This window comes from Tinamus guttatus, unplaced genomic scaffold (assembly GCF_059628265.1).
Source record: "Tinamus guttatus ecotype Peru unplaced genomic scaffold, ASM5962826v1 Tinamus_guttatus_pri_ptg000515l, whole genome shotgun sequence".
Classification (NCBI taxonomy): domain Eukaryota; kingdom Metazoa; phylum Chordata; class Aves; order Tinamiformes; family Tinamidae; genus Tinamus; species Tinamus guttatus.
The window spans coordinates 799692-811477 of NW_028289049.1; the positions used below are offsets into that span (position 1 = coordinate 799692).

At 64.8% G+C, this 11786-nt stretch overlaps 2 protein-coding genes across 2 annotated transcripts; one reads left to right on the top strand and one right to left on the bottom strand.

The window, feature by feature from the left end:
• Window positions 1-548: 548 nt before the first annotated feature.
• Window positions 549-5234, bottom strand: KLHL21 (kelch like family member 21). The gene is made up of 4 exons (XM_088533677.1): window positions 4217-5234; window positions 2487-2892; window positions 1017-1089; window positions 549-862 (listed from the first exon to the last, which is right to left on the bottom strand). The coding sequence occupies exons 1-4, from the start codon at window positions 5232-5234 to the stop codon at window positions 569-571; spliced, it is 1791 nt and encodes a 596-aa protein (XP_088389803.1). The 3' UTR covers window positions 549-568.
• A 669-nt stretch (window positions 5235-5903) lies between these two features.
• On the top strand, window positions 5904-8530 carry PHF13 (PHD finger protein 13). Its single transcript, XM_088533678.1, has 4 exons — window positions 5904-6039; window positions 6769-6870; window positions 7303-7855; window positions 8298-8530. Exons 1-4 carry the CDS (start codon window positions 6001-6003, stop codon window positions 8522-8524), a joined length of 921 nt encoding a protein of 306 aa, XP_088389804.1. The 5' UTR covers window positions 5904-6000; the 3' UTR covers window positions 8525-8530.
• Window positions 8531-11786: the final 3256 nt, after the last annotated feature.

Genomic DNA, 11786 nt, shown 5'->3' on the forward strand with positions numbered 1-11786 from the left:
CTGAAGAATTCAAGGTCAGACAACGGGGAGTGTGAAGACTCGTACCCCAGCCTTGGCAAGGTCTTGGCTAGCTGGCAGGAAAAGCCGGGTCTGGAGCACGAGCAGGAGCCCAGGGCTGCGGTGACGGGACCGGCAGGGCCTCGCTGCCGGGGGCCTCCGGGCTGCAGCGGGCTCAGGCCGTCCCGCCTCTATCGTCTGTTCTGGGAATACGTTTGTTTCTCCGATGGAAGAAACCACGAGGAAAGGAATCGGGCAGCAGATGAGAAGTGCTGCGGGGCGAAGGAGTCCCTGGTGAAAGGTGTCTGACCACACGCTGCAGCTGCAAGTGACTCTTCTTGAGGGAGGCCGGGCACGACGCTCCTCTTCAGAGGCCACCGCGCAGGCGGCCTCCGCAAGAGGCGCCGGGGAGGCTGCGCCCGAGGGCCCCGCTCCCTGCACCCCGCGTCTCCGAGGGCGCCTCGCGCGCTCCCGTTCTCCTCCCTCTGCCCCGCTCAGTACGTGTTTGTCTCCAAGCACCAGTTTCCTCCTCCGGAGCAGCACCGGTGCTGCACGCGGGGCGCGTTCCCCGCTAATGCAGCTCGTTGAGGTTCTGGTCACGAAGGTCCTGGCGCTGCCGGTTCAGGTTGATGGTGTTGTCCAGCGCGATGCCGTCCTCCTCCTGGGTGGTCTCCGGCATGAACTGCCGGAAAATGCTGACGCTGCCGTGCCAGAAGGTGGGCTCGGGCAGGCGGCCCGCGACGCTCCACGCGCGCGCCTCGGGGTCGTACGCCTCCAGCACGTCCGAGAGCTCAAACGTGTTGTCGTAGCCGCCGGACACGTAGAGCTTCCCGCCCAGCGCGGCCACGCTCCCGCCGACGTGAACCTGCGCTCCAGAAAGGAGAACGCAGCAGTTACCAAGCGGGGCTGGGCAACCACCCCCGCCTGAACACGCTCCACGTTTGCTGCTTGCCAAAGCCACCATTTGGGGCCAACTTTTTACACTGAGAGGCATCCAGGAGGCTGGCTAAGCAACCTACCTGAAGCATGGCAGGGATTTTATCCCACTCGTTCTTCACTGGGTTGTAAACATCCACTTCAGCAGAGTCATCCCTGCGGGAGATGGCACAAGGTGGTCATTTGACATTCTAAAAGCGCCCGGCCTCAAAGCTGCGCCGCGCTGTGAGCCTCTCCCGCCAGCACCAAGGCGCCGCCGACCGCCTCGGGTCTCGGCCAGCGCCAAATTTAGCCGGGCCAGGGAAGGGCTCCCCGGAGCAGCGCGGTCCCGCCAGGCTCCTTGGACCTGTCTCACTTGAGACGGGAGCGAGACAGCGACAGGTGAGGGCTGTTTGCGACACAAACGCGCTGCTGCCGGCGCCGGAATGCGCCAAGGACGAGGCCGGCGCGGCCGAACAAGCGCCGAAGGTCACTCCGAGACGGCCGTGCTGGGTTGCAACAAGACTTGAAAACCAGGAAGCTGCAAAGACCCTTCAACTCCTGATCAACCTGAATTTTCATTTTAACGGATTTGGCCTCTGAAATTCAGTTCGTACAACCTCATTTCTCCAGTTCTTTAGTTAATTGGACTGACTTCAAGAGTCACTGGACTTCTTGAGGCAACTGGTCTACAGCCGCAAGTTCATTTTATGAAAGATCTAGGTTACGATATATATGAGAAAAACAAACCCCATCACATTCAAATGTTTTCTCTGGTCTTTTATCATTTCATACATTGGCTTTCACTGTGCTGAAGGCAAGATAGTGCTCCAGATGCCCCACATGAATCGGAATAAAGGGGAGAGAAAGCAAAAACAAAGGGGGAGATCTCACCTACCGCAGCACTAACTGCTCAGGGACCCATTGCATTTAAAACTACCCCAGCTAAGACTAGGGCAGGGTTGAGAAGTGCGAGACGCGGGTCTCCCTATCGCCTATTCCTAAACAACATCCCTATAGGATAAATGCTTTGAAACCACCTTCTTTAGGTGGGGTTTCTTTTATGATACGTATCTGCATATCCACACCAGTGATCCAGCCCTGCATGCCTGCCTGCTTGTTTTCAGTTAAGTGGATAACTTAAGTATTTGAGCCATAGGAGCAATTAAATCCTGCGTTGGAAAGGTGCTTAAAAATAGCGCCCCGTCACTTCGTCGCCAGCCCTCTTATCTCTGCTCGCTCGGAGGGCTCTCGCGCTCCCCAGCAGTGTTTTCTTAGAGCTTGCAAGATTATTTATAGCGACAACAGGGACTGAAATAGAAGCCAAGGAACCTGAAAAGTCTTTTCAAAGTAGAACTGCTGACTGACACCAGATCGTAACTCCACTTGTTTCCCACCTGCAGGTTTAAATTCAGACATTTGCACGTCGTTCCAAGCGCAGTCGTCGCGGCCTGGCTACGACAGGCCAAGGGGAAGGAGCGCGCGGCGGCGGAGCTCGAGGCGCCGCTGCCCCCGCGCGAGGCCCAGACCCTCCCTGGAGGGGAAGGTGCAGGGGCGGGCGGCCCTGCTCTCACCTGATGAAGTACATGAGGCCGCTGAGCGTCACGGTCTTGGGCGCGAAGGACCAGGGGGGCAGGTGGCCGCAGTTGACGAGGGACCAGAGGTCGCTGTCGGGGTCGTAGCACTGCATCACCATGGTCTCCTTGCCCGCCAGGGAGCCGATGGCGAACAGCTTGCCGCGGCACGCCGTGGTGGAGCAGTTGTCCATGGGGTAGAGCATGGGCTGCAGGGCCTCCCAGCTGTCCAGGGAGTGGTCGTAGCGCTCGGTGCTGTCGGAGGCGATGACGTAGAGCAGCCCGTCCAGGACCGTGGAGCTGTGGTACTCCCTCGCCTTCAGCATCGGGGACACCTCCGTCCACTCGTTCACGCTGGAGTTGTACCTCCAGACGCAGTCGTAGAGCCTCGAGCCGTCCGAGCCTCCTAGGGCACAGCACAGAGCACACAGCCTTGCAAGGGCACCCTGCAAACCGCTCCTGCCCGGGACACAGGGAGGGTCGGGGAGGACAGGGCTGCACATGGGACCGAGCTCCCCACTACAGCTTCAAGCCCCAGCTCGCTAACATCCACCCCCGTTCTCGTGATTCCCAGGACTGCAGATTGTGGAAGCAGAGAGGTACCGGAGGGCCACAGGAGTTTGCGCTGCTTGCATTGTAGCAGCTGCTTCCCACCCCTCCTTGCTCAGCTTCCCGGGACCGCGGAGCGGATCCGCAGTGTGGGCCAACGCCACCGCTCCCAAGGGCCCTGCTCCTCCCCGTGCCGCAGCAGTCCTTGCCCTGCGGCTCCCGAAAGCGGCTGCCACGCGGGACGGCGAGAGGGAGGCCCAGCAAACACCAGCGCCCAAAGCGCGGCCACCGTCTGCACAACGGGAGCTGCCTTGTCCTCCTGCGCCAGAGCCACCGAGGGCCTTGGGCACGAGGGCTCGGGCAGCCCTGGCGCCTCGGCGCGGGCTCCAGCTGCCCCAGCGCGTCGCCCTCTCGGCCTTGTCGCAGCCCGACCGCAAACTCTGCCCGCTCTGCCGCTCCAGAGGAGCCCGCGCGGCCTGGACGGGGCGGCAGCGGGCAGGACGCCCAGGGGGAACATCCTGGGACGCCGGTACTGCCTGGCCAGGCCGCTCCTCGGGGCACGGCGGGGCCTGGGGCTCCGGGGCTCACGGACAGGCCTGAGCACAAACGGCGGCTCAGGATTTATAGCTGCCCGGCCCTGTCTTCACTGCCAGAAATTCAAACCCCAAGTCACTCCCATCGTCCTGGGCAGCGGCGGCAGAGCTCCGCCAGTCCAGGAGCTGCGACTTCAGCCTGCATGCTCAGCAGCATTAGTCATGCCAAAATGCCTCCTGCATTGAGATCAGCTGCTAAATCCTCTCTGCGGCCCAGTCTGAAGAGTCCCTGCCCCTCCTCAGCCACAGCCACACTCAGGAGGCACAGCAGGAGCCCGGGGGGCTGCCCTGAGGAGCCAGGGTGCTTGGCAGCCCTCTCGGCAGCCCGTTGTGGCACAAGCAGCCCTGAGCAAAACTTTTCTGAGGGCGCCTCGTGCCTCTAAGCCGGCCCCGCGCAAGGCTGCGGCTGCCGCTCTGCACGCTCCCTCCCTGCGCATCCAGAAGGAAGGGGGGACAGGGCTCTGCGGCGCCTCTGCAGCCACAGCCAGGCGGGCAGCTCCGCTCCTCTCGCCCCGACGGCGCGGACGAGCGCCTGGAGGAGGGCGCTGCGCGAGGCGGGCACTACGCGGGCGCCCACGCGCTCCTTACCCGTCACGTAGATGTCGTTGCCCAGCGCGGCCACGCTGTAGCCGCCACCCAGGTGCTCGGGGAACTCGGCCAGGTAGCGCCAGTGGCCGGTGCGCGGGTTGTAGCAGTCGACGGTGACGAGCTCGTCGCAGTCGCGGTCACAGCCGCCCACGAGGACGAGGATCTCGGCCAGGCCGGTGGAGGGCCGGGGCCGCATGCGGGCGCAGGGCCCGCGGTCGTGGCGGTCGAGGCGGGCGGCCTGGAAGTCGCGGGCCTCGCGCAGCAGGCGCAGGCAGGGCGGGCAGCGCGCCACGAGCGGCTCGCCCTCCACGTGCGCCAGCAGGTAGAAGCGGCGCACGAAGGGCAGGCGCACGTGGGCCAGCAGCTGCGGCAGCAGCGGGGCGCGGGCGGCGGGGTCGGCGCGCACCCAGCGCAGCGCCAGCTGGAAGGCGGCCTCCTCCTTGGGCACGCAGAGCCCGTCGTCGCGCAGGTAGGAGAGCAGGCGCGCGAGGGGCAGCCGCTCCAGCTGCGCGCCCAGCTCGCCCACGTGCCGCAGCACGAAGCGGTGCGCGGCGGCCGCCAGCGCGGGGCACGCGAAGGCCTCGGCGAAGTCCTGCATGTCCAGCGCGTTGGCGGGCTCCAGCTGGCGCGCCAGCCACGCGCCGCACGCCTCCTTCACGGCGGGGAACTGCAGCAGGTCGGCGGCGCGCAGCAGGCGCTCGGCGATGTCGGGGCCCAGGCCGCCCACGCGGCCCGTGTAGGCGAAGTCGAGCAGGCGCGCGAGGCACTCGGGCTCCACGCCGTGCAGCCGCACGCGCTCGGCGCGCGCCTCCCGCAGCGCCCCGCCGAACATGGCGCGGAAGTAGCCCGAGGCGGCGGCCAGCACGGCGCGGTGCGCGCCGAACTCGCGCCCGCCCGCCACCACCGTCACGTCCAGGAGGCTGCGCTCGGCGCGCAGCGCGCTCAGCCCGCGCAGCAGCGACACGGCGTGAGCCGGCTCCGCCGCCGCGCCCGCCGCGCCGCCCGCGCTCGCCGCCATGGGGCCTGCGGGGAGAGCGGAGCGACGCGTCGGCCCCGGCGCCCTGCGGGAGCTCCGCGGCGCGCGGGCACGCGCTATGCGCGCTCACGCGCACTGTGTACGGACACGCACACACTACGGACACGCGCGCACATAAACACGCGCGCGCGGAGGCCGCGGGACGCGGACAGGGACGCGGACAAGGGCGCTCCCGCCCGGCCCCGCTCCCCAGCCGCCACCGCCGCCCGCCCCGCACGCGCAGCGAGGACGGCGCTCGCGCTCCACCGCGGGCGGCGCCGCCGCGGCCTTTCCCGAGCAGGCGCCGCGCTGGGAGGCGGGCGGCAGCGCGGCCTGCACCCAGGGGACCCCTCCCCGCGCCCCGCCGAGCCCGGCCCCGCGCGGCCGCACTCACCCCTCGCCGGTGCCGCTGCTGCTGGAGCCGCCGCCGGAGCCGCCTGCAGGCACGAGCCGCGCCGAGCGCCTTAATCCCCCCGACTACAGCTCCCGGCGGTCCCCGCGCACCGGACTACGACTCCCAGCGGTCCCCGCGGATCGGCGCTCAGTGCGCATGCCCGCCCGCCGCCCCTCCCCTCACCGGACTACGGCTCCCGGCAGCCCTCGCGCGCCGCCGCCCCCAGCGCGCGGGCGGACTACGGCTCCCAGCAGCCCCCGCGCCGGCGGCCGCCCCTTCGCCGCCTCCCGCCGGTACCGAGCGGTTCGCGGGCGTCGGCGCCTCCCGGCCGCCCCCGCTGCCCCGTCCCGCCGCGCGGCGGCCCGCACCCCCGCCATGGACTCCGACTCGTGCGCCTCGCCGTTCGCCCCGGAGGTGAGAGCGGGCCCCGGGGGGCGTCGCCGCCGCCGGGCCCCGCTCGCCGCCGCCGCGCTCGGCGGGGCCGGGGCCATCTTGTGCCGGCGGGGCGCGGGCTCGCCCGCCGGGCGCGGGCTCGCGAGGAGCGACGGGCGGGAACGGCGGCGATGCCGCCCGGCCCGGCCTGCCCGGCGCGGCCGAGCCCCGGGCCCCGCTCCGGTACCGGCGGGGGCGGGGGGAGCGGCACCGGGAGCGAGGCGGGGGGAGGCACCGGGAGCGAGGGGGGCGGCAGCGGCGCCGAGCGGGGGCGCATCGGGGTCCGGGGAAGGCGCCTTGTTCGGCCCGGTTAATCCCGGGGGGCGCCGCCGGGCGTGGGGGGGGGAGGAAGGCGGGGGGAGGGGGCACCGGCGCCCGGTCCGGTCTGGACCATCAGCGGGGGCCGCTCCGCCGGCACCGGAACCGGCGCGGGGAGGGTGGGGGGGAAGCGGCTCCCCGTGGAGCCCCGGCCGGGGGGCGCCCGGCCCGGCGGCACCGCGGCCGCAGCGGGGCCGGGGCGGGGCTGGCGCGGAGCGGCCGGTTCCGCGAGCCCCGGGGGGGGGCCGCTCCGCCGGAACCGGCACCGGAACCGGCACCGGGGCGGGGGGGCGGCGGGGCGCGGGGGGGCGGCCCCGGGAGCGAGGGGGAGGCGGCGGGGGGAGGCGCCGCCCCGCTCAGGCCGCCCCGCCCGCCCGGGCCCGTGTCCCGCAGGACTTCGCGCCCGCCTCCAAGCGGCACCGCACCGTGGAGGACTTCAACAAGTTCTGCACCTTCGTGCTGGCCTACGCGGGATACATCCCCTACCCGCAGGAGGTACGAGCGCCGCGGCCGGCCCTTCCCAACGGGGCCTTTTCCCGGCCGAGCCGGGAGCCGGGAGCCGGAGCAGCGCGCGGAGCCCTCGCGCCACCAGGCTGCCTGGCCCCTCTTCGCGTGCTGGTGCTGTAGACGTTTCCCTTCCCAGGACGTGTCCCAGGGCTCCTCCTTACTGTCCTTGAGACCCGGGCGGCCGCAGCCCCCGCGCTCCCCCTCGCGCTGCCTGGCAGCCTTTTCCATGGCCGGAATTGTCCGCGGGAGCTGAGGCCCCAAAGCGCACGGAAGAGAACGGGAGCACGAACCCATGCAGGGCACCGGGGCACCCAGCGCAGCAGCGACGTGCAGGGAGATGGCGGGAGAGGCCGTGTCACCCCCCTCCCCCAAAGCTGCTGCTGAAACTCAGGTTTTGTCCCATTTCTTACCGTTTCCTAGGAGACGCCCCTGCGGAACAGCCCCAGCCCCCCCAACAGCACCGGCGGCACCATTGACAGCGATAGCTGGGACCCCCGGTTCAACGACGTCCCTTCCTCCGTTTCCTTGTCCGCCAAGAACAGAAAGAGCTTCAGCCAGCTTAAGCGAACGAAATCGTACAGCTCCCTGTTCCAGAGAGCCAAACCCGGCAGCTTCCTGCCGGAGCGCAAGCAGATTGATAAGATCAGGAAGAAGAAGAAGCTGAAGAGAAGGGAGACAGAAGTGTCTGCAGAGGAAGATTATGAGGAGAAGCTGCTGGAGCTGGAAGCCGAGGACTCTTTTGTGGAGGCCGCGCTGAGTCCCTCGTCCGAGGGCGATCCTCAGTCCGCTGCCGAGCACTGCTCCGCGTGGGACTCGGACACGCCGTCCAGCGCCTCCTACCCCGCCGTGGCGGCCGAGCAGACTGTGGAGATACAGAGCGTGGGTAAAAGAACGGTCATTCGGCAGGGCAAGCAGGTGGTCTTTCGGGACGAGGATGGCACCGGTGACGACGAGGACATTATGGTGGATTCGGGTAGGTGGCCTGGCTGTCAGGAGGGCTGCGAGACACTTAGCTGCACAGCAGCGATGGGGCTGTCACAGATCCTCTTGCTGCGTCACCCGCAGCATGAGGACGCTATGAAGGTTCAGCCTCTGGGCACGTTCAGTGGTGTGTGGGGCTGTCGCGCAGCGGGGCTGACTGCTCTCTCGCACGGCAATTGGAAAGTTGTGGCTTCATGGAAGCAGCTGCTTTACTCCTCTCCCTGCATTACTGCCTCTTTTGCGTTGCTGAGATTCTCTTCCAGAGCAAGAGCTGGCAGAGACTCTGCTAAGCCCTGGAAAAATCGGTGACGTGCCCGTCTTTGAAATCCAGGTAGCTACTTGAACTCAAAAGGAAAATAATTCACAGTGCAGGTGGAATGCAGGAGGAGGAGGCTGGGAGGAAAAAGCGTAACCTGCTGCTTCTCTCTCTCCAGATGATGATTCGTGGGACCTCGTCACCTGCTTCTGCATGAAACCCTTCGCCGGGCGGCCGATGATCGAGTGCAACGAGTGCCATACCTGGATCCACCTCTCCTGCGCCAAAATCCGCAAGTCGAACGTCCCGGAGGTCTACATATGCCAGAAGTGTCGGGACTCCAAGTTCGATATCCGCCGTTCCAACCGCTCCCGGACGGGCTCGCGCCGGCGCTTTCTGGACTAGGCGCGGGGAGGGCCGCGCCGTGTGCTGCTCGCGTGGGCTGGCCGTGCGAGGCACGGGCTCCAGCCGGGAGCGCGGGAGCGCCCCGAGCTGCTGTGCTCAGGCTGAAGGGCTGCCCGCCCCGGCCGCGCTGGCAGGGATAAGGTATCAAAAGTTGTCGAGGGCCGGGGCTGCGAGAAGCCTCCTGGTCAAAACTGCTGCTAGATACTGATTAGCTCAAGGACAGATGAAGCGCTCTGGGTTCAGCGGGGTTTTGTCCAGTTAAAACTACGGATTGGATGATGTTTTGGGAATGTATAATACCTTTGCCACGTATTATTTCTCATCCCCTCGAGAAAGAACCCGCAAACCTCCTCTGTGCTAGGAAACTTGCCCTCCACAAAGGGAGGAGGGAGGGAGGGAAATCTGTGTGAAGAGTCTCAGAAGTAAATGGCCATGTGTTTTAATTTCGGTGTAGCATTGTACCTGCCCATTTGTCCATGTATACCCATCGTAGACAAGCTAAGGCTCCACAGCAGCGAGTGTGAGCGCCCGCTGACCGCGCCTGGCCCCTGCCTCGTCCCGGGGGCTCTGGGCAGTAGGCGAGCGGCTTCCACCGAGTCCTCTGATTTGGTGGTGTTCAAGCACAAGCAGGACTTCTGCTCCAAGGACTGGTGCGTTTAAAGGAAGAAACGGTCCTTTTTCAGCGCGGGCAGCGCTGGGCATCAGTGACATCCGGATTCTCCCTCAGTCTCCTCTTCCAGTGGTTTTCGTGACCTTGTTTTGCATGACTGGCTCAGCGTGGGGCAGTACCGTGGGCTGTTTCCCAGCCCGCTGGTGAGCTCCGAGGTGCTGTTTTAAGGAAGCAGTGACTCTTTCCCTTTCCTCAGCCCAGAATTCCAGCTTGGGCTGTACGCTGCAAACCTGGCAGGCCTAGTTTGGGATCAGCCCATCTCCGCACGAGTGCTACAGCCAAGTTTACCTCTGTTATCGCTGCTCATTTTCAAGGCTGGGTTTTGTACTCAAAAAACCAAAATCTTTAGTCTGTTGGCTGCAAATCGTGCACATTACAGCAATCGTGGGCTGCGCAGCTAGCCAGGCGACGCGTGACCAGGATCCATCCAGCCTGGGAAGGACAAGGGAGCAGAGTCACCTGCCAGTGCTGCCTCCCTGGAGCCTTTGTCCAGGGGAAATCCCACCGGGACACGAGGGGGAGCCGAGACGCGCGCTGCTCCGCGGTGACCGGCGCGTAGCTCCTGCCCAGCGCCGCGGCGGTGCTGCCGCCCGCACGCGGGTGCCCTGCGCTCCCGCGAGGGGAAGGCGGCTGCAGCGAGGGGCACCGCGCCGGCCCGCCGCCCCCCGAGAACTGACCAGGACGCGCGGGTCCGCGGGGAACACGGAGCCAGGTACCCCCGAGGGACGCGTGCGCCGCCGGCTGCGCCGTGAGGGGAAGGATCTGTCAGCGGGATCGGTGCGACGGACTGGCAGACCGGACTGTTCTTCACACTCAGTCCTCTAGGGAAACGCCATCCCGCCAAGCTGCAACAAGGGACTTGCTTCTGAAAAGCATCCCCCTGGCTTCTGTAAAACAAGACACCTTCTAGAAGCAAAGTGGAACCACCGAGGAGTTTGCCAAAGATTTGCCCCACAAGGGCTGCTGACTCTTCTTTGCAGCTGGAAAAATAACCAAAGTTCTCAAATGCTGCCATTTTGCTCTGCAAACAGAAAGGCTCTCCAAGATCCTGGTCGCAAGCGCCGCAGGGGTTGGACCCGCTCTTGAGCGTCAGTATCTGCGTTTACAGCGTGTCTGCAATTCAGCCGGACCACGGGGGAACGTGTTCCTGAAGCTTTCATGGGAGAAACGAGACCGCCAAGTGAACTGCCTCTTTCTCACAGAGGTTCATATTAATTAATGTGACTGACTCTTGTTCTGTTACCTGTTCAGATTTATCCCAGTAGTTGGTGTCTGACAAGTCCAGCAAGTTACAGTATCAGCAGAGAGAGAGCGAGAGAGAAACCATCTCCATACTTTTAAGTTCATCACTTTCAGCCATGTATGATTATAGTTTAATTCAGAACTTTATTTTTTCATTAAAACTGTTTTAATGAATCATGGTTTATTCTGGGCTCCAGAGTCCGCTATTGTGATTTACGAGTGTGCAAAACCGTTGTCCCAGGTGGGGGCAAAACTCGACCAGAAAGTCTTCGTCAGCCACGTGCACAGGTGAGTCCAGGACAGGGAAACGCGGCAGACGGAGCTCCTGCGCGTGCCGAGGGCAGCGGTGCCCCCGCTCCGGGGAGTCCCCGCTGGGGCGGCCCGTCCGTCCCGCTGCAGAGCCGGGAGCCACCCCCGGCAGTGCCGCGAGGACCCCGAGCGACGCTCCTGCCCTGCTGCCGCTCCGTCTCCTGCCCAGCCACGCAGTTCAGGGCAGCAGCCTCTCCCGAGGGCTTGGCAGCCCTTCGGGGGCTGCTTGACCCGTTTTGGAGGGCACTGCACCATGCTAAAAGCCTGGGCCCTGCTTGCTTAGAGCTGCTACTTTGGTTCTGGTGGTAGCTCTACACAATTCAGATGGATAAACAGGAGCCCCAAAGGAAGCTGTAGCAGCTAAAATGGCAGTTTCTCCCAGAACAGAATAGTGCTGGCAGGAAGCACGTTCTTGAGGACTGCTCTGGGTCTCTCTTAAGAGAGAGTAAGACAGGAGGAGCCGGAGGAAAGAACTCTTGGGCAGAGGGGAGCACCCGAGAGCAGCCGCAGGGCAGGAGCCCAGGGCTGGTCCACGCGGCCCAGCCCGGCCCTCGGGCTGCAGCGGGGACGCCGCGGCGGGAGCCCCGTTCCGCGTACGAGGCGCCGCCGCGCTCGGATTCCAGCACGAAGCTAACGTTCCTCTGCCCCGTGCCCGAATTGCTTTACAGCCCAATATAAAGATAATGCTGAGGAAGAAAAAGAGGGGGAAGGCAGGGAGAGCTAGATCATCTTAGCTGCCTCACACACACGAGCAGCAATTCCTTTGCTCCAAATGGGAAGACTGCTGCAAAAGCATCAGTTTTCCTTGCTGAGAACAAAGCTGCGACCACAAGGAAAGCATCAGCTTGAGCCTGAGCCTCGGAGCAGCCGCTGAACCATCTCCAGGTGCGGGACATATCGGTTAAGTTGCAGGGAGGAGTTTAATTTCAAGACTGTCCTAAAGATGCAAAGGGAACGTGGGCTGATTTTCAGGTGAATATAATTTATTGCACAATTAACATTTAATTTCAGATCAGTAGAACACTGGTGAGAACTGAAATA